Below are 27,535 nucleotides of genomic sequence, written 5' to 3'. Positions count from 1 at the left end.
ACTAGTAATGCTAAGAAGGGTGACTTCAAAGGGAACAATGGAGAATGACCATACATCCTAGTTAGAAGAGTCCTGGTCTACATCTGTTCATCCGGTGTTCCATCCAGTTTACCATTTGTACTGTATTTAATGAAGTATTAATAATTACATTAAAATATGCAGGTTTACTAGGCCTCTTCACTTTGTACTTCCAGCTGCTGCTATGATCCTGTCAGCTTGTTTATGAAATGCATGTATAACGAACATAGGCCTCACTTTAATGTGCAGTTAAATTTGAAAGATGACAAATAATTTACCTTTCACTTACCCCTTTCTGGTTCAATGTACCTAACCCTACCCTCTCAAGGTATATGCAGAGTAGCTAATGTTAACACACAAAGCCAGTACAGTACCCTTTTAATGAAGTGAGGAATTAAAGCTTCTCTCTCCCCGATGTATATGAGTCCCATGAAGCTAATGGATGTATTTGTGAAATTTATATAGCTCTCCGTCCCTAATTCCTAACAGAGCTCCTAAAACCCTTGAAAATAGGGGTATTGGGACAATCTTTTGTTCTACTATTTAGTCTTTTGCCCCAGTTCCCAATATAGAGCTCCTAAAATCTTCAGAATTTCCTGAATAACAGAAACCGTTTTTGTTCTGTTAAAAATTTTTAACATTTATTTATTCTTGAGGGAGAGAGAACATGAGCAGGGGAAGGGCAGAGAAAGAGAGAGGGACACACAGCATCTGAAGCAGGATCCAGGCTCTGAACTGTAAGTAAGCATAAACCTGAGTGTGGGGCTTGAACTCACCAACTAATGATCATGGTCTGAGCCAAAATTGGACACTTAACCAACTAAGCCACCCAGGCGCTTGAAACAGCTAAGGTAACTCTTGGTGGGCACCTGGTTGGGGGTGTGTCATCACAAAGACCAAGTTGGGATTAGAAGTTGGGAACTTTCAAAAAAAAAAAAAAAAAGAAGTTGGGAACTTTCAGCACCGCCCCCTCCCTATTATCCAGAGAGGGGAAAGGGGCTAGAAGTGGAGTGAATAATCAATCAGGTCTACATTATGGAGCCTCCATAAAAACCTACAAACTATGGATTCAAAGAGCTTCCAGAATCATGAACAAGAATGCATCCACATGCTGGGAGGGTGATGCACCCCACACTCCATGGGGACAGAAGCTTCTATGTTCAGGACCCTGCTGGACTTCGCCCACTGTATCTCTTCATCTGGCTGTTCATTTGTATCCTTCAATACCTAGTGTAATAAACTGGTCATCTAGTTAAGTAAACAGTTTTTTTGAATTCTGTGAGCAGCCACTCTAGTGAATTAATGGAACCCAAGGAGCAAGCCATGAAAACCTCTGTTTAGCCTGCTACTCAGAAGCATGGGTAACAAGCTGAATGCTGATTGGCATCTGAAACGGGAGAGAGAGTCTGAACTGAATTGAATTGTAGGACACTCCGCGGTGTCACAGAATTGCTCGGTGTGGAGAAGAAAGCCCACACACGTAGTGTCAGAAGTGTTTTGAGGCTTAGAGTAAAGGAGAAACAGAATTTTCTGGGCAACATTTGATTAAAGACATAACTTTTAAGATTTCCATCTACTGAACATCAAAAAAGATTAACACTTTAATAATTAGACTATAACTCTTTCTCAAGTAGTATCTACTTCTCAAATTGAAGTTTATGAAGTTTCTCAAATAGAATTTTGAAAGGTAAAGCTAGAAGCTTTGGTTAAACATCTTGATCCTACCCACCATTGTTTTTATTTTACAGGTGAAAGAACTATAAAACACATTAAAAACAATTTTTTTTTTTTAATATTTATTTAGTTTTGAGAGAGAGACAGACAGACAGCAGAGTATGAGCAGGGTAAGGGCAGAGAGAGAAGGAAACACAGATCCAAAACAGACTCCAGGCTCTGAGCTGTCAGCACAGGGCCCGAAGCGAGGCTCGAACTCATGAACCACCAGATCATGACCTGTGTTGAAGTCGGACGCTCAAACGACTGAGCCACCCAGGTGCCCCTAAGACACATTTTCAAGTTTGATGTATGCTATTTCCTATGAAGCAGAATCTTTCAATCTCAGCATCATTGACATTTTGGATCTGATAATACTTTGTTGTTGGCAGTTATCTTCAGCAGCAACCTTGGCCACTACTCATTCTGTGCCAGTAGCATTCCCCCACTAGTAACAACCAAAAATGTCTCCAGTCATTATCATCGTAGGCTAAGAACCACTGATGTATATTTTTAAAAAGGTAAGTGAAGACATATATTATAGAATTAAATGCAAATTCAAAGAAAAAGCCCACATCTCAAAATCTCAAACATCTGCAATTACTTTTACTTCTAATTATTGCAAAGTCCTATAAGCTTACATAAATACCACAGGTAAGATTAAATATTTTACTTACATTAAAAAAAAGTATGTATTTATTCAAAACTAAAGATAGTAGGAACAATCTTAAGACATGTCCATTTTTGTGAGAAATAATTTCATTCTTTCTGCTTGAGTATGACTGACATTTGAGATCTCAAAATGCCCTCAGTATTCAGTCAACCTAAGAGCAGAATATAGGTTTTTTTTCCCCTTAAGCTAAGTGGTTTGTTTTGGCCAATTCACAAAGAAACAGGTGAGAACCACACTGCGAAAAAAAAATTTCTTTTGTAAGGACAAAATTTCAAACACAGTCATTAAAATTGAAGACACTGCTCAAACTATATATTTGAAGTCACTGTTACTGATAAATATGACTACTTGTCTAGAGAGTGTAACTAATAAGACAAACACCAGAAATAACAATTCAATCCACCAACCATAACAAAGACTATTCTTTGCTATACAGTCATGACCATCTTTTTAAAACAACTTGCTGCTTGAGACTCGTAAACTCAAATTATTCCTAACATAATAAAATGTATAATTATTTAGGGGCACCTGGGTGGCTCAGTCGGTTAAGCATCTGACTCTTGATTTCAGCTCAGGTCATGATCTCGTGGTTCCAGTGTGTGAGTTCTAGCCCCATGTTGGGCGTCACACTGACAGCAGACAGCCTGCTTGGGACTCTCTCTGCTCCACCCCAACCAGCATGTGTACTTTCTCTCTCTCTCAAAATACATAAACTTAAAAAGTATGATTATTCAGAATCAACTTTATCAGGATACTTACCATTTTTATCAATAAAAATCTGAAAACCAAATCATAACTTCGTAAATGAGGACGACAGAAACTATAAACGATAACAAATGGAAAGATGCAGACACAAAATAAAACAAGTTAGATACTATTTTTTATCTATCAGATTTTCATATTTAAAAGCCTAATAATGCTCAGTGCTGTCTGCGGTAGAGAGATAATTTGCACACCCTGTTGGTATAAGCATAGGTTGAAAAAATTTTTGGGAAGGCCAACTGGCAATACCTGTCAAAATAATAATATAGACTTCAACCTATAGATCCCATTCTTGCATCTGTGCCAGCATAAATATGCTCACTTAAACACTGTTTGAATTGTCTGTAAATATAAACAACCTAAAGAATCATCAAAGAAGGGCAGGTTAAATTAATTACAGTATACCCCAAACAAAGGACTAGTATGCAACCCATAAAAACAATAAGGTAAACTTAAGTGTTTTGATAAGAAAAGACAGCCAATACAGCAAGTATTCTGCAAACTGCAGATGTTTGATATTAGGTGGTTTTTTTTTAAAGAATCAACACATACATTTATATAACATAGAAAAATTCTGTTAATATAGAAGAAGCGGGTTAAAGGTACAGTTTGATTTTTTTCTTATTGTTAGTGCTTTGAATAAAAAAATTTTTAATGAGACAGGCTTATCTAAAGCAGTACTGATTTCCATAATCTGTGTACCTGACTTTTTTTTTTTTTTACAGTATGGAGACAATAAGTATTTAATTCATGTGATCCATTCAACTCAATATGCAGTTATTCTCACTAACTTTCTCCTTAACTAAAATGGGAACAGGAACAGAACAGTATGATGATAGTCTCCATATTAAGATACTTAAAACATGAAAGACTGAAAGTTTTAAGTATTTAAAATTTACCACCTATTCACTCATCTAAATTTTGTCAGAAAATAATTTTTAAAGTGGCCACATCCTGACTGTGGCATTGATTTCTGTCATATCCTCTAACAATTAAGAAAGCAAAATCAAATACCACAGACAATATTTACAAAAAAAAACAGATACAGTGACAGGTGTCCTCATGAACCCTCTAATATAAACAGGGCAAGACGAGAGTTATCAGTATCTATATAGGAGGAAGAGAAAGACTACGTGTCTTACAACAACAGCTCATGCCCAGGAAAACCCTGAATTCACTAACAATACTTAATTGGGGAAAAAAGAAAACCGGGCCACATTCTACCCCCATTTAAGATTACTCCTTGCAGAAATATCCTATTGTTCAAAATCCCTAGAAAAGTTGGACCTGTCTCCAGATAAAGAACCACTTTGATGGGGCGCCTGGGTGACTCAGTCAGGTAAGCGTTGGACTTCAGCTCAAGTCATGACTTTGCAGTCTGTGAGTTCAATCCCCATGTCAGGCTCTGTGCTAACAGCTCAGAGCCTGGAGCCTGCTTCAGATTTTCTGTCTCCTTCTCTCTCTGCCCCTCCCTAAATTATGCTCCATGCCTCAAAAATGAATAAATGTTTAAAAAATAATTTTTTTTAAAGAACCACTTTGAGACAAAACAGCCATAATTTCAAAAGTCACCCTGCAGTCACCATGGACAATATCCCTAAAATAAGACCAAAATAAGACAACTTCCAAAATATAAAATTTACTTTACAACATACAATTCTGAATAGAAATATTTCATCAGTTAAAAAAAAAGCTCTCACCCTCCTTCTATGAGATAAGCAATAGCGCACACTACAAATGCACTTGTAACAGCTCTTATACCTCTCAAATTTCAAATTCTTTTACAGCATATTTTTTTCCAGTTTCATCACCAGTAAATGGAAATATTACCACCTAACCCGCAAGGTTAATATTTTTGGTTGACTAAGAATAACAAATCCAAAATGCATACATTAAAAAGAAAATTAGGCTCATACTTTCAATTTAAATATACATCAATCACATTACCTATATGCTTCAAATTTACACCTCTGCAAAATTATAATTACTACAAGCTTTCAACTTTTGAAGTTACTGGAAATAGTCTAACTTACACATGTTAAGGGTATATCAAATATATACTTCTTTACCTTACTGACGCTCTTGACATAGATTTTCTTAATTTTCTTAAGTCCCAAACTACCACACCCAACATCCCCACTCTTGCCACAATTCCCAGGCAACTATCCATGGTCTCAGGGCTTAGAAGATCACACTATAGTATGCTACAATGCAGGGAAAGCAGGACAGGTGCCTCAGATCAGGATTAGATAAACAGCAAGAAAATCTCAGAAATAATTAGTAACATATTCCAATCAAAAGCATAGTTTCAAATTCTAATGATTTTAAAAAGATTCTCAGATTTCTTCAGTAAAGAAGAAAGATGTGAAGACAACAATGAAGATTTAGACACTCAACCAACTGAGCCATCCAGGCACAAGGGACAAGGGGTATAAAAAAGTAAGAGTTATGAGAGAACCTAAAGTCGGTATGGTATGCCTGAGTTTAAATTCCAATTCTGTCACTCACCAGATGCACAACCTTAAAACTTTCAAGTTCTCTAAGCCTCAGAATCCTCTTTTATTTTTTAATTTATATGAGGCAGAGATAGAGCAAGTTAGCCTCTCGAGAGCAGGGAGGGAAGGAGAGGGAGAGAGATAAAATATGCTAAGCAGGCTCTATGCTCAACTTGATCCCTGGGATAGTGACCTAAGCTGAAATATTTAGATGCTCAACCAACTGAGCCATCCAGGCACCCTCAGTACCCTCTTTTTAAAAAAATGTTTGTTTATTTATTTAGAGACAGCCAAAGACAGAGAGGACAGAAAGCAGGGGAGGGGCAGAGAGAATCTCAAGCAGGCTCCACACCCAGCCCTTGGATCTCAGGGCCTCAAAATCATGACCTGAGCTGAAATCAAGAGTTGGATGCTCAACTGAGCACCCCAGTATCATCTTTTAAAAAGCAGAGATACCTACTTCAGACAGTAGTTGTAAAGATCAAATTAAAATAGACATATGAAATACTTGACAGTGTCTGGCACAAAATAAATGTTTACTACAAGTTTGCCTTTTAAGCAGATAAAAGAACTTTAACCCAAAACAGAAGTGAAAATTCTAGTCCCTTATAAATCCCAGTTTCAGGTTCACGATTTTAAAATCAAAGATTCTATGTAGGAGTACTGAGAAGCACCACATGCAAGTAACGAAAGGAGAATAACACTTTAGAAGGATCAAAAATAGGAGCGCCTGGGTAGCTCAGTCAGTTAAGCGTCCAACTTCAGCTCATTGGAGCCCCACATCGGGCTCTGTGCTAACAGCTCAGAGCCTGGAGCCTGCTTAGGATTCTGTCTCCCTTTCTCTCTCTCTGCTCCACCCTCCCCCACTCACATTCTTTCTCTCTCCCTCAAAAATGAGTATTAAAAATTTTTTTTTACTTTTTTTTAATGTTTATTTTTGAGGGAGAGAGAGAGAGAGAGACAGAGCATGAGCAGGGGAGGGGCAGAGAGAGAGGGAGACACAGAATTTGAAGCAGGCTCCAGGCTCTGAGCTGTCAGCACAGAGCCCCACGCGGGGCCCGAACCCACAGACTGCGAGATCATGACCTGAGCCGAAGTCGGACGCTCAACCGACTGAGCCACCCAGGCGCCCCTTAAGTGTACTTTTTAAAAAAATATTTTTATTTACTGATTTTGAGATAGAGAGTGCGCAAGTGGGGAATGGACAGAGAGAGAGAGGGAGAGAGAATCCCAACCAGGCTCTGAACTCTAAGCGCAGAGCCCCAGTGTGGGGCTTGAACTCACAAACCGTGAGATCATGAGCTGAACCGAAATTGAACGCTTAACAGACTGAGGCACCCAGGTGCCCCTCATTGGTTATTTTTAAAGTAAAATTCTTCCACACACATACGTATTAAATGAAATAACAGCCAATGTTCTCCTCAACTGTCTATACTGTTTTAGTCACTGAATACATGTATGGGTTGGTTTTTTGTCTGTTTTTGCTACTGATACTGAAACTTGATTTTGGTATAGAAAGAAAAGATAAAGACAGCAGAGGGAGGCAGACAGACACATTCATTCACCTCAATGACAAACTCCTATATCATTAAGGTAAAAGATCTACAGTCCACAAAACGGAGGGAAAGCACAGTAAATTCTAGATCATAAATTCCTTAATTTCTTATTAATAAGATGTTCTGAAGCAGCATGAAGTTTTTCACAAACTTCCAGTAATAGACCATCAGCATTTTGAACTCATGCATTAATTGGCAGGCACAGAGAGGATCTCTGGATATAGATAAAAACCACACATGTATACAGGGTACACTATGAATGGCATTCTGTGAACGAACCTCTTTGTGGCTCTAATAAATTAAGTGGTAACAATGACTGATCTTTCTCATCTAAGTATACAAAACCAATTCTCCATTTTTTTTTTTTGTCTGCAAACCATTCACCTCTGCAACATACTCCCAACAGTTAACATCTTTCACCATCAGCAGATATTTTTAACTTCAACGACTATCACTGTGCCCATTTCCACCCTTAATCATTATTGCTGCAATACCACCCCCAGATAACTACATAACTACTGCCTCAACAGGCTCCTATAAGCTTTTCAAGCTGGGAGGAACCTTGGAAGTCATCTATTACAAACCCCTCAGTCTGTATCAGAGCAAATTGTGTCCCTTAGTAACTTAGATGATTTAAATAATGGTAAGTAAAATAGTTACAGCAGCTTCCATTTAAAGGATGGCGGTGGGAGGGGGCTGTCATTGTGTGCCAGTCATTGTATCAAAAACTTTAGATGTATAAATCCACTGAATCCCCACAACACACCTTGAGATAGATTTTATTACTCACATTTTACAGATGAGGAAATTAGGGCACAGAGAAGTCAGCCTGGGCCACAGACTAACGGGTAGAGGCAGGAATTCAAACCCAGGTGTTGGGTGTTCTCCTGACTCAAACCAGAGCTCCTTCCACAGGATAAAGTACCTCAGGCTTGTTTCTTAAGCCCAAATCATTGAATTTATGCCCAACATACAGACAATTCTAATTTTTACTCCCAAATGTTAGTATTTATAGCTACATACTTTCATTTATTTGAGTCCTCACAAGAGCTGAGACAACTATAGAGTATAAGCTCCATTCTTCAAATGAGGAACAAGCTCACAAATAACGTGTCCAAATTCACACAGAGAAATCGCCAAGCTGAATTCAGAGCTCAAGCCATGTTTCTTCCAAGAATGATATTACCACATGCTAACTCTCATGAAATTATGGGACTGGCCAACTACTAATAAAAATCTTAACATGGAAAATATGAGCTCACTTGCACACCAAAGAGACTGAAGATTTGAAGTTAACTTTACTCAAAAAACAAAGGTGACAGGTCTATCTTCCAATGCACCAATCAATAAATTTTGTGCAGTGTAGAAGACACATCCAGATTACAGCATGATGTGATGAAAGAAATGAAAACGACTATAATTTTATTCATGTTCATACCTTAATCACTGCAGTTATTGTAATATTTGAAACAAAAAGAGCATTCACTTAACTAATATTTATTGAAAATCTGTGCTTCCTGTGTACCACTGTGACGGTGGTACATGAGGACTTTAGGTGGCACATGGAAAACTCATATTAGGTATGTATTTTAGTACTTACAGATTTTAAAGAAACTTTAAAAGATAGAACTAATGCAACAAACCAGTGGTTTCAGATCTTGTTTCTTGCAAGGGGAATAAAATTAACATAGTGATATATTTATGGGGAAGGCCAAATGAGCGCTTAACTTCTGTAATATTTTTCTATTTTGAAAAAAACCTGAAAAGAGGCGCCTGGCTGGCTCATTTGGAAGAACATGCAACTCTTGATCTTGGGGTCATGATTACTTAATAAAACTTAAAAACAAATCTGAAAAAAAGCAAGCCAACCTAGAGAAGAGTGTTAATTATACAGAAGTTAGAAAGATGTGGCAAAAATCAGGAAGGCAGTATAGGAGAATGACATTTTAGAAACTATGTTGACAAAACAAAATCTCCTCCTTTAAGAAACTCACAGAAGAAGGATCTAACAGCCTCATTCATAAGGAGATTTTCAATAATGCAGATTTTCAATGTAAGGAGATTTTATAATTCAATTGTTTTCAATAGTTGTTGATAACTACTTTTAAGCAACTTAACTTTTATTTTCCTAATCATATGTCAAAATCGCTCAACACAGAGAACTTGAAATTTCAGGGAGGGGGTGGGGGGATAAAGCAGACTCAACATAAGCAGTGTCAACACAGGAATGACGACTATTTATCGAGCATTTACTCAAACAGTGTGCTAAGTTTTCCCTGTATTAACTACTTATACTAGGAGAGGCTACTATTATTCCCATTTTATACTTGAGAATACTAGTAACAGTTTTCAGAAGTGTAATTAGGAGAGGGTAACAGTGCTGCTACAGTTTTCCATGTCTCCAAAACTCTATCAGACTTAACTAGACACAAAGCAAAAAGCCAATTAACAAAAATAAAGTTACAAAAATGAACTTATAATAAAACTAGCTGGAAAACAAAAAAAACCCTAGCTGATCAAGTAGTCAATTTCTCAAACCCCAAAGAGTAAAACAGGTGAGAAAAATGACAGTCACATGACCTGTACCGTATCAGGTTCCGAGGAAGAGAAAGCAGAAACAAGTCATGGTGTACCGGAAGGGCCTAGGAATAGAACCACAAAACAGCCAACAAGCATTCACTAGAAATCATGATACGCCAATCTGAGAACAGCAGCTGAAACTGAAAAGGGTTTTGCCCACTCCACCGAAGAGAAAACAGAAGGGACCCACAATGAGAGCTGAAGGACAGCAGCAGTCTTGCTCCCATGTGCTCTTAAAAAAGACCAACCAGAGGGGCGCCTGGGTGGCGCAGTTGGTTAAGCGTCCGACTTCAGCCAGGTCACGATCTCGCGGTCCGTGAGTTCGAGCCCCGCGTCAGGCTCTGGGCTGATGGCTCAGAGCCTGGAGCCTGTTTCCGATTCTGTGTCTCCCTCTCTCTCTGCCCCTCCCCCGTTCATGCTCTGTCTCTCTCTGTCCCCAAAATAAATAAATGTTGAAAAAAAAAAAAATTAAAAAAAAAAAAGACCAACCAGAGCTCCCATTCAGAGATGACCCCAGTATAAGATGACAATAAAGATGAAGGAAAGACAGGATCCAAATAAAGCAGAAATTGGAAAAGGGAAGCTGGAAATTTCAGAAAGCAAGCTCCATGTTCTTAAACACTACAAACAACAAGAGAGCTCCAAGTTAGGAATGCTACTGAGCCCAATCTCGTTCTCAAGGGTCAGGAAAACTTATTTCACGTAAAAGAGTACAAGAGAAAAATATCAAGGTTAAATCCTGTACAAGGTGATTATAAGGAAAAAAAAAAAAAAAAAGAGAGTAAGGAGAACAAACGTCCCTACAGACAATGAGAGGAATCCACAAAGACTCGTCCAAAAACAAACAAAATCTGTATAATATTTATAAATGAGCTAAAGACACTTACAAAATGATATAAGTCAGAATTAGAGAAACTCAGAAAATGAAGCAATAGAATTCAGCAACCAATTAGGTAGAAACTTAAAAAATTACTTCAGGAAATAAACTAGAAAGTACATGAGAACAAAAGAACCTAAGAGGTAACGCAGTAAGAGTTCTTCAAAGGAAGGTATTTTTAAAAATCAAAATAGGGGCGCCTGGGTGGCGCAGTCGGTTAAGCATCCGACTTCAGCCAGGTCACGATCTCGCGGTCCGTGAGTTCGAGCCCCGCGTCAGGCTCTGGGCTGATGGCTCAGAGCCTGTGCCTGTTTCCGATTCTGTCTCCCTCTCTCTCTTCCCCTCCCCCGTTCATGCTCTGTCTCTCTCTGTCCCAAAAATAAATAAATGTTGAAAAATAAATAAATAAATAAATAAATAAATAAATAAATAAATAAAAATCAAAATAGAATTAAAGTAGAAATTTCAGGAGCACTTGGGTGGCTCATTCAGTTAAACATCCGACTCTTGATTTCAGCTCAGGTCATGATCTCACGTTTGTGGGATCAAGCCTCACATCAGGCTTCATGCTGAACCTGCAGCCTGCTTGTCAGTCTGTCTGTCTGTCTGTCTGTGTCTGTCTGTCTGTCTCTCTCTCTCTCTCTCTCTCCCTCCCCCTCCCTGTTATCTGCTCCTCCCTTGACCCTCCCCTACACACTCTGGCTCTCTCAAAATAATAATAAAAATAAAGTTCATTCTTTAAAACAAAAAAAATTAGAAATTTCACTCTGAAAAACACTATCAAGAGAATGAAAAGCCACACTGTTATAGCAAGTATTTGCATATCATATCAGATAAAGGTCTTTTATCTGTAACATATATAAGAACTCTCAAAAACCAGTAAGAAAACTCAATTTTTAAATGGGCAAGATTTGAAGAACCAATTTACCAAAGATGATATACATACAGCAAACACATGAAAAGACATGCAACATCATTAGTCATTAGGGAAGTACAAATTAAAACCACTATGCAATATGTGCCTATTAGAATGACTAACACAAAAAAGAATGGCCATACTAAATGTTGGAAAGGACGTGGAGAACTGGAACTCAACTCCCAAAGTACTGCTGGGAATACAAACTGGTGCAATCACTCTGGAAAACAGTTTGGCAATTTCTCAAGAAGTTAAACATCCATCCACCACATGATCCAGCCATTCCACACCTAGGTTTTTATCCAAAAGAACACATATGTCCACATACAGATTTGTACACAAATGTTCATAGCAGCTTTTGTAACAGAAAAAACTGAAAATAATCCAAATGTCCATCACAAATGATTGTATTAAAAAAAAATGTAGGGCATCAATATAATGAATACAACTCAAAAAGGAATGAGCTGCTAATATCCGAACCTGGATCTCGGTTGAGTAAAAGAAGGCAAAGGATACAAACTGTATGATTCCATTTAGATACAATTTAGAGCAAGCAAACTAATCTAAAGTGATGGAAAGTAAATCATTACTTGCCTGAGGGCAAGGGAGGCATACACAGGGAAGAAAGATTACAATGGGGCATGAGGCAACTTCTAGGAGTAATGAATGGATATGTTCACAATGTTGAGTATGGTCAATGTTTGAATGTGGGTATCAAAATTTAGCAAACTACATATTTTCAACAAATGAAGTTTACTGCATATAAATTATACCTTAATAAAACTGTTTTTTTTTAAAACAGGAATAAGGAAAAAGAATTCAACAAAATGACAAAATACTGAAGACATGCAAGATGATTTGACAAATAAGAATACAAGGGGGGGGGGGCCGGGAGGACAACAAAAACCAAAGGACATAATTTGATTTCCTGAAATTAAAAAAAAAAAAGATATGAAAAATCTGAAAATACAGATTGAAGGAGCACACCACATACCTGAGTTTACTGACCCAAAATGCCCAATACTAAAACAAAGTCCAAAAAAATTACTGCACCTAACAGAAAAAATATTCTTTGGGAATCTAGGCAAAAAGTGTAGATGACTTACAAGGTAAAGAAAATTAGATTATCATCAGATTTTTGATAGTAACTTTGAGTTGCAGGAAAACAATGGAATTAACACATTTACACTATCAATGATTTTATTTCCAACCCAACTGACCTTCAAGAACAAAGGGCACAAACTCTTAAAAATATACAAGAACTCAGGAATGCTCCCATGAGCTCTGCCTAAAGAATCTAGTACAGAACGAACTCCAGACAACCAAACTGACTAAAGATATTGACCTAAGGACTAGGGTGAGCATCTGAAATAGAGCCACTATAAAAGATTAAGTGATGGTTAAGAGAGACTTCTGTAATTGTTACATGTTCAGATAATGTAGATACAGCTACTTTTCTTAAATGGGGGCTACAAACTGGAAAAGATATGAAATATTTTTAATGTCTTCAATAATTACATTGGTGATATTATTATTAGACTTTTCCCCTGTGTCCTTGGAACCAAAATTGTGGAAGAAATAAAACACTGTAGTCCTGATTTTGAATTGGAACCATCAGTATGAATCATTAAGTATTTCATTAGCTTCTATCCACTGAAGAGGCTTGAAACAATGACCAACTCAGTAATAATAAGCAGCTCTCCTCTCCAGTTTGTACTCTTTAAAGACCATTTCCCACTAAAAGAAGGCATGGCTTCTTGAGAAATGGCTGATTCCAGGTCTGGGCAGGAATGAGCTCAGATCATACCAGGGAGTTATGGATACTATTAAGTCAAAGGACTCTGGAATCAAATTAAAGAAGCTCCCATAGGACGAACATGGGACAATATGCCCACCAAAAAGAGTAACTGCAACTAAGTTTATCAAATAAGTTTAAATCTACAACTGAAACCCATCAAATGTTTAAATTCATGATTGAAACCCACCACGTTTGTTTATCCAACACATAATATATTCTTGGCATTAAGTTACAAACTGTTACCTTCAGAAAAGTTTTGTTCAAGGTAATGTCCCATTTTCAACATAAATACAATTTTTTCAAGTAGCCAAAACCAACAAATTTGGTGATTGTTTTAGATAATCTCTGTATTCATAACAGTTTAGTACACCATGTCTTGGCATCTTTCCCAACTTCCTATATTAGATGTTTATAGGTAATTTTTAATAGACCAGAAAGCAAAATTGTTCCAGGGCTCTTTAATTTTCCTACAACCTCCTGCTCAGTAAAAACCTATACTTCGAATTCTAAATTGTTTAGATATCAAACTGTTTAGAAAACAAATCAATTGTTTTCTTTTTGTATGAAAAATAAATAGCCTAAGTTGTCACTAATTTTCATCCATAAACAAAGTTCAAATATTTTTTTGGGGGGCGCCTGGGTGGCGCAGTCGGTTAAGCGTCCGACTTCAGCCAGGTCACGATCTCGCGGTCCGTGAGTTCGAGCCCCGCGTCAGGCTCTGGGCTGATGGCTTGGAGCCTGGAGCCTGTTTCTGATTCTGTGTCTCCCTCTCTCTCTGCCCCTCCCCCGTTCATGCTCAGTCTCTCTCTGTCCCCAAAATAAATAAACGTTGGAAAAAAAAAAAATTTAAAAAAAAAATTTTTTTTTTGTTAATAATTTGTTACTATAACGTATCAATGAAGATAAAAACAGAACTATGGAATTTTTATCTTAAGCAACCTATCTATCCTAAAACACTAAAGAGACCTGATCTGCTGTTCTTTACGTTTTCTTGTTAAAATCTTAGAAGTTACAGAAAGCTCAATTTAACAATAAATGAATGACAGAAACTTTGCAAATTTCAGAATCAAAAGTTAAGAGGCACCTGAGTGGCTCAGTGGGTTAAGTGTCATCAGACTTCGGCTCAGGTCACGATCTTGCCGTTGCCAATCCTGTTAGAACCCAGTATCCGGCTCTGTGCTGACAGCTCAGAGCCTGGAGCCTGCTTCAGATTCCGTGTCTCTCTCTCTCTCTCTCTCTCTCTCTCTGCCCTTCCCCCACTCACACTGTCTGTCCCTCTCTCAAAAATAAACATTAAAAAAAAAAAAATTAAGGCATGCTCATGTTAAGCAACAAAGGCTAAAACTTTGTAAACACCAGCTGCTTTAGTAACTCTAAAAATATTTTCCAAATGCTATAAAAAACCTAACACCACCATTTTAATACAAAATACTATTAGTAAATGTAAAAAGGTTGGAGGGAGGAGAGGGAGTAAGGTGGTGGACCTTAAGACCTCTATCAAGACAAAATAATTATCCACAAAAATCAGGTTAAATTTTCCTACCCACCTGGTGATCCAAACAGGATATTAAAAAACATTTCTTTCAGAAGTTTTCAACTATTTACACATTTACAGCCAATGAAAGTTATCAAAAGGGAAGACAGTTTGTACAGACCTGATAAGGAGAAGAGGTTTTAAGTATTTATCTCCCAATAGTTTGGTATAATCTTGTGTATCAAAACTCTGAAAGTAAAAAGCTTTTCCTCCTGATATTGTACAGAGATAAGTTTGGACCAACTAACAATTCAAAAGAAACAGTGGCAATCAAGAGTATTTACCATTTAGGGATTAATTTCTTTTTGAAACCTGGCATCTAGTCATTTTTAAGCTTATCTACATAAATACCAGTGAGTTATGTTCCATCAATTTTTAAAAGATGCTCTAAGAGTAATTCAGAGGCAAAAATGATTTTTCCCCTAAAGGATTCCATTTTTTAAGTGGAATAAATAAAAATGTAAGATTGAATACATCAGATTCTTAAGCTGATGATAATTTTAATAAAGCACTACAGAGATTCAGTTTGTCTACATGACCACTCAATCAGAGTATCTTTTTCCCTTCTAAATTCGGCTAGTTATTAGAAGGCTACACACACTAGAGCCACAAGCCAATCTTGTGAGAAATGAACATTGGCTAATAAAGCCAAAGAAAGCAGTTATCACTTGCTAAACTCTTATAGTAGGCCTCAAAAGAAACTGTACAAAAAGGACATAAGGGAGCCAAAAGAACGCTCACTTACTAACACTGCACCCAAAGAAATCTTTCTCCTTCCTGCTCCCCACCCCCTACCCAAAGAGACGAGTTCAAGGAAGTCACAAATCTGCACTACTTTCTACAAATTAACTTGGTGATGGTGAAAACAACTCCTGCAACATAAACTACACACACAATGAGATGGAAGGATCCTTTTGAAAATAAACTTCATAGTTTAAGTTTCAGATTCACAACATTTGGAAACAAGCCTAATAAAATGCTGAGCATATGTAACAAGTTAGCTATCCTAGAAAGTTTACAGGACAGTCAAAACTGTAGCATCTGGAAATTGTCAGATAATCACCAGAAGTCCTCAAGAGAATAAATAGAAATGACACTTCAAACACTCAAATATATAAATATGACAACAAAAGGTTGGATACAGGACAATATTGGAAAATACCACCACCAAAAAAAAAAATTTGAGACAGAATCAAAGCCACAACATTTTGGAAATAAGTCTGTTTGTTATAGCCAAAAGGGTCATAACAGACGGGATAGGCATTCTTTTCTCTAGCTCTTCAGACTAATAAATTCTAAATGTACAAAAGCATAGATAGAAAGAAAATTTTAACAAATTTTTAAAACATTACAGAGTATACATAAAGCAACTAAAGTATATGCATTTAGTAAATGCTTTAATAACTGCAGCTTGTACAGTTTGGACACCCGTATTATTCACTTCTTCTGAAATAGTTTTTTCCCTTTCCTAAGCGATTCTGAATGATACACAGGACGGTAACAACTAATACATGTTTTCAACTCACATTGTTTCTCCAGTCTTGGCTACATGACAAAGAAACTGATCCAGGACAGGACAAACTTCCTTTTTTCCCCTCTTCTCAAAATCTAGATAAGAGAAAAAAGAAAAGTTATCAGTGTTTCTCTAAGGCCATCAACCATTTCCAAAGCACTACAAAAACAAACTTTCCTCCCAGTCCTTCGTCAAATATTAAGAAGCAATTATTAAAAAAAAAAAAAAAAAAAAAAAAAAAAAATCAGCCTCTCAACCAACTAGCTACCTCTGACTCCCAAAGTTCTAGTTCCAACATTTGTCTCTTCACACGTAACAAGAATCCCCCTAAAGGGGGCACTCAACCTCTCCACAAAGCCTTAATGTGGTGTTTCTCAAAGTGTGGTCCGGAGGAACACCAACATCACATTTATCTGGGAAACCAGTTAAAATACAAATCCCAGGCCCCAACTTCCACAAGCTGTTTATCTACGTTAAGTTCATAAACCTGCGTCTTAAGAAACTGCAGCTACCTAACGTAGCCGTTCCCAAATGATTTGGAATGTCAATTCATAATTCCGAAAATGCTGAAATCACACGGTATTCGAAGTTTGAGAACCACGGTTCTCAAGCCTGTTGCGTGGAAGGAGACCACCTTGGAATCAGGGCGCGTGGAGGAATGACTTCAGAAGCTCTGAAAAAGACTTCCTGAGACTCTTTAAAGTTGCTCTACCGCCCTCTCCCCGCCACCCCCCCCCCCAAACCTTCTACTTTTTCTCTTAGCCCGACGCCTGGCGAACGGGGGCCTGACAGAGAACGGAGCCTGCCTGGAACGGGGCTGCGGGCCCACGACCTCACCCCAGAGGGGTCGGCGAGAGGCTGGGGCCCCTACCAGAGCTTCCCCGGCTCCCCTCCCCCAGCCCAGACGCCGGCGGCCGACACAAAGCCCAGAGCGGGGTGGGAGGGAGCTGCCCACAGGGCTCCCCGCCCCTGGGGAAGTGGGAGGGGGATGGGAGCCGGGGAAGCGCAACCCCCCCCCGCCCTCGGCCCGGCCCCTCGGAGCCCCCAGCCCAGAAAAACAGGAGAAGGAGCTGTGGAGGGTAAAGAGGAAGGGAGAGGGGGCAGCTACCCCCACCTTTCAGCGCCTCCTGCAGCCTCTCGACGTCCATGGCTTCCCGGAGTCCCTCGCAGCCTCCGCCTCCCTCCGCGGGTCTCCCGGGGACCGGAACGCCTCCCCCCACCCCCCCGACGCCCTCCCCCTCCCTCGCACACACTCCGGCACGCAGGCGACCGGGGGGGGCACCGAAGGGAGCCGGGGGAAGCGAGCGAGAGAGCGAGACCGAGAGAGCGAACACCTCCCCGAGCCGCTACCACCAGCCCTCCAACATGGCGCCCGGCACGTCACCGCGCGCACGCTCCCTGCCGCCGTCCTCGCGCCCGCCGCGCGCCCCGAGCCGCGCCCGAGAGCGCGTGCGCGGCGGAGGCGGGCCGCCAGGGCTGTCCCATAGACCCGGCAGGCGCCCGCCGCCCCGCCTCTCCCCTGGTGATGGCCCGCCGCGCCCCTGTTCCAGCTAGAGTGGTCGCGGCGGGGTGCTCCTGGCCAATTCCCAGGATTTGAGTCCTTATCTTTTGCTAGCTGTGTGATATTGAGCAATTTACAGAGCCTCTCTGAGCCTTACTTTCCCCGCCCGTGTGAGGATGGCACTAGTACCGACCACCTTGTACAGGTGCTGGGAGAATTGAGTGTATACACACAGCGCTCAGAGTACGCATAAAAAACAAAAAACCCAACACACTCTGTGTTATTAATAATCATAACAAAAATACCTCCCTGCCTGAATCCAAGGCTCGTCCTTGACCCACCTTAAAAAGAAGCAATGCATACAAAAAAGAGATGAAAATTTCGGGATTGTAGCCATCTGGTTTCAAAGTCCAACTCAACTACTTCCTGTGTGGCTTTGGGCTAGTGATTTAAACTCACAGAGCCTCAGTTTCTTCACCTATAAAATGGGGGTTTGTAAATTCCCCCCACCCCAAGACTTGAGTGAAATGGTGAATATCAAACATGTTGCACAGTGCCGAGAACTTGTAAGCACTCACTTAACGTGACTTCTATTTTTATTATCATCATGATTGGGATTGTCTTACATAAGCATCCAGGAAGTTAGAGAGGGCGGGATCTCAGAAGGCCTCTCCAACCCTGACATTTTACAAATGGGAAAGTTGAGGTGTAGAAAGCTAGTCTGGCAAAACAGCATCAGAACCCAAAACATCTGGCTCCCAGCCAGTGTGTTCATTTCTACTACCTTCTCTTGTCTGTAAGCTTTTCAAGGAAAGCTCACAAAAAGGTGTTCTCATTTCCAAGGACTTGCTAAGATAACTAACCGGTATCTCTCAATCACAACCTAACATGGACCAAGTGCCCTCTCAACTGTGGCCTGGAAAGCAGGGTCTCCTGGTGTAAACCTGATTGCTTTGTCCATGAATGTGGGGCAACAGGGCCAGGCAATGAAGAATTCCGAGAGGTGAGGGGCATAGTGATCAGAGACCCCAAGAAATGACTACAACAAGGGGCCTGATTGACCCTAACCAAACTCACACAAGAGCCTGAGCCAATGAGTAATCTGAGAGAAAGTTCATGTTGACTGTGCATGTTGTTTAGAAACACCATCCCATCCTATGGGAGGGTACAGTCTTCCAGCGTGTGCAAGAAACCACACCTTGCTCTCTCCCTCAGGCGGGGCTGGATAGGTGCTAATCAATTCTTGCTATCAAAGTCCACTTTTTAGCCTAGTGTCTGTCTTTCTCTCTCTCTCTCTCTCCCTCTCTCTCTCTCTCTTTCTGTCTTTCTCTGTCTCTCATATATTATATGTATATATACTGTGATGGTTTATTTTGCATGTCAACTTCTCTGGGTTACAGAGTGCCCAGATACTCAGTCAGACATGATTCCTGGTGTTTTTGGATGAGAGTCACGTTTAAATCAGTAGACTAAAGCAAACTGCCCTCCCTAATTTGAGGGGGTCTCATCCAATCCTTTGAAAGCCTGAATAAACCAATAAAGCTAATACCTCCCTCCTGCCCACCTCACCAAGTATGAGAAAATTCTTCCTGCCCAATGACTCTGTAACTGGGTTGTTGGCTTTGTTCCTGCCTTTGGATTCAAGCTGAAACACTGACTTTTCCTGGGTCTCAGGTCTATTGGCCTTTGGACTAGAACTACACCATTGGCTCTCCCGGACCTTCCAACTCAAACTGGAATTAAACTACTGGCTCTCCTGAGTCTCCAGCCTGCAGACTGACCCTGCTGATCTTGCGGCTTTCCAGGCTCCATAATAACCAATTATTGTAAACCAATTCCTTATAATAAACACACACACACACACACACACACACACACACACACCCTTTTGGTTCTGTTTCTCCACAGAACCCTTCTTAATATCTATACACATATAACATTCAAAAATTGAATATGATAAAATTGAATGGTGTACTGTTTAAAAGAAAAGGGTCTAACATCAAATAGTTCTGGGTTCAATTCTTGGCTTATCACGTCCTAGCTGTGTGAACTCTGGTAAATGATTAATATCAAAATGCCCCAACTTCCTCATCTGCAAATTGGAGACAGTAGTAGTACCTCGCTCATAGGTTTGCTGTGAGAATCCAGCAAATGATCTGATTCAATCAACGTTAGCTATTGTTACTTAGATTAAGAATTACAACATTTGCGATTTTGTTTCCTTTTGTTAAGAAAAAAAAGTCAGACTCATAAAAAAGTTGCAAGTAGAACACAAAGGCCGTGTGTTTAAAAAGCCCTTGAGTGTAAGTGTCCAAACACATTCCCCCAAGCCTCCTGAAATGACATTCCCCTTAGTATGCAAGTCCTACAAGGCCATCTGCTCATAACCACAATACTATCAAGATCGGGAAGTTGGCAGTCATAGATTATCTCAATCCATCCTCATAACCTATTTAAGTTACACCAGTTGACTCAGTGTGTCCATTTCTAAGAGAAATATCTAGTCCTGGAGCACCTGTTGCATTCAGTTGTGAGGTCTCTTTAGTCTCCTTCAGACTGAGGAGACTTCCATTACCTTGACACTGTTGAAGATTACAGTTGTAGACTGTCTCTCATTTTGGGTTTGTGTGACATTTCTTCGTGATTAGATTCAGGTGATGCATCTCTGTCAGGAATGTCATAGAAGGGATACTGTGGTCTTCTCATTCCATCCTAGTGGGTGACCCACAATTTCAATTTGTCTCATTACTGATGATGTAACGTTAATTCACTTGGATCATGTGGTTAAGGTAGTATTTGCCAGATTTCTCCTCTGTAAGATTGCCCTTTCCCCGTTGGAATTGGGTGAGTTTACTGTAGCTGTTGTAATAAGTTACCACAAACTGGGTAGCTTATACCAGCAGAAATGTATTTTCTCACATTTCCGGAGGCCAGGAATGTGAGACCAAGGTGTCAGTAGGGCTACACCCCCTGGAGGCTCTAGGGATGAATCCATTCTTTACCTCTTCCTCTGCTGACTGTTGGCATTCCCTGACACGTAGCTGCCTGCATCAGTCTAATTTTTGCCTCCGTGGTCACTTGCCTCTTCATCTGTCTGTCAAATCTCCCTTGACCTTACTCTTAAAAGGACATTGGTTTTTGGAGTTAAGGCCCACCTAGATAAGCCAGGGTGGGCTCCTCAGCTCAAGATACTTAAATTACATCTGCAAAGACCCTTTTTCCCAGTAAGGTAACAATCACAGGTTCCAGGGATTAGGACATGGACATATTATTTAGGGGGCTACTATTCAGCTAACTATAGTAATTAAAAGTGCTTTGTGGTAAGGGACTTTGAAGCTTTGTAAATATCCCATTTCTCATTAAGCTTTCACTCTTTAGTTTTCATATCCATTGATCATTCTGGGTTGAATTAAGTATTACTATGAGGGTTGCCAAATGGTGGGTTTCTAATCCCAGCATTCACTTTACATTTATTAGTTGGCAATATAACATAAGGGAAGCATCATCTCCTCGCATTTATTCGTTTTTTTAACTTATAGTAGTTTGGACTCATGGATTCCTATTTAATGGGTCGTAATTCATTACTATAACTATTTATTTTGATACCTAAATTGTTCTAGACTTGGCCAGTAGGAACTTCATCCAGCTGGCTTCTGTGTCCTTCTAACATGTTCCCATCATTCTTAGAGGACATCTTCATTTTCTGGTACAACACTATTCCGGGCTCATCTTGAGTCTCTTCCCTTCCTCAGACCTGGAATTGGTCATTTCTCTAAGAAATCCTGATTCCTTTTAGTGCTATTTATGAATCTAAACAAGACTGCTAGCATATTTGTTGCCATTGATAAGTTATTGCTCCTGGACCCTATTAGCAGACAGGGCTAGAGAATATACACATGTATTCATATACACACACATCCACATTTATTTCCATATCTATCTATATCAACATATATTTGGAACCAAGAGTTCACAGCTTCCAATTCCAACCCAACACTGGGGACTCATTCTAGTTTTCTCCCTTTCCATATGTACAAGTCTCCAACAGTAAAAACCTGCTGCCACTGTCCTCCAAATATTTTTTTATTGGAGAAGTCCTCCTGGTATGTGACCAACCTGTACCATTGCCAACCCCTTTAAGAGTGGCCCTTCTTACCTCTCTTGGGCCCTGACACCATGCCCCAGGCTACCTCCCCCCATGCCCTTGCAGATTCCTTCTTTCCTTGGACACATTTAACTGGCTTGGGACTGAATTCTCCTGGAAGGGGTGGTAAAAAATATTAGTATTTATAATAAAAATAATAACAGTAAATTTTAATTCCTCAAATAGCAGGTAAATAGTGTTTCATCAAACAACTCAAAAAATACAGGGCAAGTAAAAGTCTCTTAGGACCCTCTGCCCCACCCAATACCTACCACAACTATAGGAAGCATGATGAGTTTGCTGTAAGTCTTTCCAGATATGTATTAGGTGCTTACATGTGTCTCACCTGTATTATGACACCAGCCTCCACCAGCCCTCCTGCCTTCTGGCTTTGCTTTCAACACAACAGCCAGGATCGTTTTAATAAGATCAGATCATATCCTACCACTCTGCAAGTAGCCCTGCAGTTACTCCTCATTTCCCTTAGAGTAAAAACCACAGTTCCTCCAGCGGGCCACTCTGCCACTCCTGATCCCTCCAACCTCATCTCCCACCACTGCTTTCAAGCCCTTCTTCAAGCTGCTCCAACCTCGCTGGTCTCCAGGAGGCACCCTCAGCCTGTGGGAACACTCCCCACTTAGGATGATGACCTTGCCTTTGCTTGGATCTGGCTGTTTTCTGGCTTGTCACCAGGTATGTCTCATTTGCAATTGCCTTATTGCATGTGGCTTTTTTTTTTTTTTTTAATTTTTTTTTCAACGTTTATTTATTTATTTTGGGACAGAGAGAGACAGAGCATGAACGGGGGAGGGGCAGGGAGAGAGGGAAACACAGAATCGGAAACAGGCTCCAGGCTCTGAGCCATCAGCCCAGAGCCTGATGCGGGGCTCGAACTCACGGACCGCGAGATCGTGACCTGGCTGAAGTCGGACGCTTAACCGACTGCGCCACCCAGGCGCCCCTGCATGTGGCTTTTATAGTGTTACCATGCGCAAGGGGCTGGAGTAAGTAGGGCCTGAATATTTCCTGAGTGTGTACTTTATACTAGGCACTGATCTGTGGAGACAGTGGTGAACAAGGCAGACAGGATCCTTGTTGTCACGGATCTTACATTCTAGTAGGACAGAGAAATGTAAAGGAAATAGACAATTACATAAAAGCCCAGGTATTGTAGACTGTAGTAAGCACTGTGAAGGAAATAAACAGGATAATATGATATGAAGGCCATGTGGGCAAGCCAGTCTGGATGAATGATCGAGGAAGTTTTCTCTGGAGAGGTGACATTTGGGTTGAGACCTCAGCCATGTTGGGGAAGAGCTGGGGAAACAAGGGACAAAGGCTTTGAGAAAGGAAAGGACATGGTGTGCTCTAGGAACCTGGAAGACGGCTGGAGCACCATGGGTGACTGGAGAACAGAGCAAGGGCAGCGAGGGGTAAGCCAGATGCTGTCGGTCCTCCTAAGACATCCTCAGCAGTTTGGTTGTCATCTTAAAGTGATAGATAGTGGATGGGGCACCTGGGTGGCTCAGGTGGTTCAGTGTCCGACTCATGATTTCAGCTCAGGTCATGATCTCACAGTTGGTGGCTTAGGGCCCTGTGTGGGACTCTGTGCTGACAACATGGAGCCTGCTTGGGATTCTCTCTATTTCTCCCTCTCTGCCCCTCCTCCACTTAAGCTCACTCCCACTCGCTCTCTCTGAAAATAAACTTAAAAAAAAAAAAAAAGGTGATAGCGAAAAGTTTCAAGCAAGGAATGGCATGATTCAATTTACGTTTGTCAAAATCACCATGGTGTCTTGTCCAGTCTTCTCTTCCAGGATCCCAGAGCGGCACATTCTTTTAGTGATGTCCTAGTTCCTGTCATTTCCTCTGGCATCCTAAAATCTCCATCGGATGACATTCCACCTAGACCTGTTATTCTCAAAATTTAGGGTACATTAGAATCACTAGGAGAGCTTGATAAAAATAGGTATTCTGGGTCCTTACCCCAGAGAATGTGATTTAGCAGGCCTGGAGCAGGGGAGCCAGGAATCTCCATTTTAGCAAACTCCTACATCAGTGGTGCTCAAATTTCAGGCTGATCAGAACTACCTGGAGGGCTTATTAAAATACAGCTGTCTGGGTCCCGTGAATGGCTCAGTTGAACATTCCACTCTTGATTTTGGCTCAGGTAATGATCCCAGGGTCATGGGATCAATCCTCGTGCCGAACTTTGTGCTGAGCATGGAGCCTGCTTAAGATTCTTCCCCCCCCTCCCCCTCCCCCCTACTCACATGTGCAGGCGCTCTCTCTCTTTCTCTCTCTCGAAACAAACATAAAACAAAAAATCGCAGATGTCTGCACCTCACCCCCAAAATTTCTGATGCAGATCTGGAGTGAGGCCCAAGATCTGTATTTCTAACAACTTCCCAGGTAATACCAATGCTACTGATATTACTGGTTCAGAAACAACATTTTCAGAAATACTGCCCAAGTTGAGTCTAATAAAAATGATCTCTGGGACCACACTTTGAGAAACACAAGCCCAGGGACTAAAGCTAATCTTACCAGTATGTCATAAAGATCCTTTGTAGTATCTCCCCAGACTATCTTTTTGGTCTCATCTTGTTACACCCATTCTCTGCCCTGGGACACCTGCTGGCATTGTTTCCTGCCCTGACACAGAATTCCAACAATTCCTGGCATTTGCTGTTACTGTGCCCACTCCTGGGCCTTTGCACATGCTACCCTTTCTCCTTGCCATGCCCTTCACCTAATCATTCCCTTAAGACTCTGCTCAAATGTTGTCCCTTCTGTGTTGAGTGTCTCCCAACGCTGTGCTGGATATTTATTGCTTCTTTCATTGGCTTGCCTAACACTTTGTATACGTCTCTAACATAGAGACTCCAAAACATTTTTGAGCAAGAATGGAAGTAAAAAATTCATTTTATATTGAAACCGAATACACATATAAGAAATATACGAAAGATATAAGAAATTAAAATGTGATTTTGTAAAACAATATTAATATGCACTGATATTCTATTTCATTTTTTTAAATACTAGCTAGCTATGACTTTTTATTTTTATTATTTTTTAAATGGTTCTTTATTTTTGAGAGAGGGAGAGAGAGAGACAGGTAGGGGGGACAGAGAGAGAGCGAGGGGGACAGAGGATCCAAAGCAGGCTCTGCACTGACAGCAGTGAGTCTGATGGGGCTCAAAATCACTAATGATGAGATCTTGACCTGGGCTGAAGTTGGACGCTCAACCGACTGAGCCAGCCAGGTGCCCCTATTTTTATTAAAAAAATTTTTTTAACTTTATTTATTTTTGAGGGGGAGGGGCAGAGAGAGACACACACACAGAATCCCAAGCGGGCTCTGCACTCTCAGAGTGGGGCTCGATCTCATGAACTGCGAGATCATTACATAAGCTGAAATCAAGAGAAGGACGCTTAGCTGACTGAGCCACCCAGGCACCCCTATTTTTATTTTTTAAACGTTTACTTATTTATTTTAACAGACAGAGAAAGCATGCACGAGCAGTGGAGAGGGTCAGAGAGAGAGGGAGAGAGAATCTTAGGCAGGCTTCATGCTCAGCTTGGAGTTTGATGTGGGGCTTGATCCCACAACTGTAAGATCATGACCTGAGTGGAAATCAAGAGTTGGACACTTAACGATTGAGTTACCCAGGTGCCCCAAGCTGTGACTTTTAAAAAAAAAAAATTTTTTTTTTTTACATTTATTTATTTTTGAGAGACAGAGAGAGACAAAGCACAAGTGGGGCAGGGGCAGAGATAGAAGGAGACACAGAATCCGAAGCAGGCTCCAGGCTATGAGCTGTCAGCACAAAGCCCAACATGGGGCTGGAACTCACAAACCGTGAGATCATGACCCGAGCCGAAGTCAGACGCCCAACCAACTGAGTCACCCAGGTGCCCCCCAATTTATGACTTTTTAAATTGACCTTGAAATGAACACACAGCTCCAGTACACTTTTCTCCTATCACATTGTAATTTTATATTTATATCCTCAATTAAAATATAATCTATTTGAAGTTTGGGATTGTATCTTATTTATCATGGATCTCCAAAGCATACTAGTGACTTTAGCACTTAATAGACACTCAATAAATATTAATTGAATGAATGAATGAATACAGGGCTATTGCCTTTGATTCTCCTTATTCAATGTTGATCTAATCATTAATGTCTAGCTAAACACAAGTCAGTAGGATCGATTGCTGAATCAACTGAATACCATACGGAAATCAATGAACGTCAACCCTTATCTCCTGCCATATACATAAAAATTAACTAAAAATGGATCATGTATCCTCACATGGCTGAGAGAGAAATGTCTCTTGTGTTTCTTTTTGTAAGAGCATTAAACTACCCTCATGACTTAATTACCTTTCAAAGGACACACCTTCTAATACCATCACATGGGGGTTAGGATTCTAACAGAAGAATTTTGGAGGGACACATTCAGTCCCTGCAGTATAAAACATAAAACTACACAATATTTGAATACAAAACCAGGAGATTATTTTTGTAACCTGGGATAGGCAATCACTTCTTAAAACACAAAGCATAAAACAGAAAAAATTGACAAACTGGACTTTTCCAATATAAAAACTTTTGCTCTTAGAAAATGCATTAATGGGGCGCCTGGGTGGTTAAGTCGGTTAAGCGTCTGACTTCGGCTTAGGTCATGATCTCGCGGTCTGTGAGTTCAAGCCCCGCGTCGGGCTCTGTGTTGACAGCTCAGAGCCTGGAGCCTGTTTCGGATTCTCTGTCTCCCTCTCTCTGACCCTCCCCCATTCATGCTCTGTCTCTCTCTGTCTCAAAAATAAATAAACGTTAAAATAAAATTAAAAAAAAAAAAAAAGAAAATGCATTAATGGAGCACCATTAAGAAAATGAAAAGGCAAACCATAGATTAAGAAAAAATATTTGCAGCACATATATCAAAGAATTTATATCCAGACTATGTAAAGACTCCCAAAATTCAATACGATATTAACAACCTGATTTTTTTAAAAAATGGAAAAGATATTTTAAATATTTTATCTATAAAGATATATGAATATCAGATGAACACATGAGAGGATGCTCAATATCATTAGTCACTAGGAAAACGCAACTTAAGACCACAATAGGAGGGATGCCTGGGTGGTTTAGTTGGTTAGTGTTCAACTCTTGATTTTGGCTCAGGTCATGATCTCATGGTTCGAGAGTTCAAGCCTATTGTCAAGCCCCACACTGAATTTGGAGCCTGCATTGGATTCTTTCTCCCTCTGTCTGCCCCTCCACACCTCTCAAAATAAATAAATAAACAAACATCAAAAACAACACAATAAGGCATAACTTCATACTCACTTAAATTGGCTAAAATTAAAAAGATTGTCCACACAATCTTGGCAAAAACGTGGGGCAACTGGAAGTACTAGCAGGAATGTAAATGGTACAACC

General features: G+C 40.2%; 1 protein-coding gene across 1 annotated transcript in view; it reads right to left on the bottom strand.

The window, feature by feature from the left end:
- Positions 1 to 17,896, bottom strand: part of PPP4R2 (protein phosphatase 4 regulatory subunit 2) — a 51,542-nt gene extending 33,646 nt beyond the window's left edge. Inside the window, exons 1-2 of the mRNA XM_045493564.1 lie at positions 17,550 to 17,896; positions 16,449 to 16,530 (exon numbers count right to left, since the gene is read on the bottom strand). Of these exons, the coding sequence (XP_045349520.1) occupies positions 16,449 to 16,530; positions 17,550 to 17,583 (116 nt within the window). The 5' untranslated portion in view covers positions 17,584 to 17,896. The remainder of the gene's footprint in view (positions 1 to 16,448; positions 16,531 to 17,549) is intronic.
- Between the last annotated feature and the right edge of the window lie 9,639 nt (positions 17,897 to 27,535).

Source organism: Leopardus geoffroyi, chromosome A2 (assembly GCF_018350155.1).
Source record: "Leopardus geoffroyi isolate Oge1 chromosome A2, O.geoffroyi_Oge1_pat1.0, whole genome shotgun sequence".
Taxonomy (NCBI): Eukaryota; Metazoa; Chordata; class Mammalia; order Carnivora; family Felidae; genus Leopardus; species Leopardus geoffroyi.
This window is presented reverse-complemented; position numbering and strand designations above follow the sequence as displayed.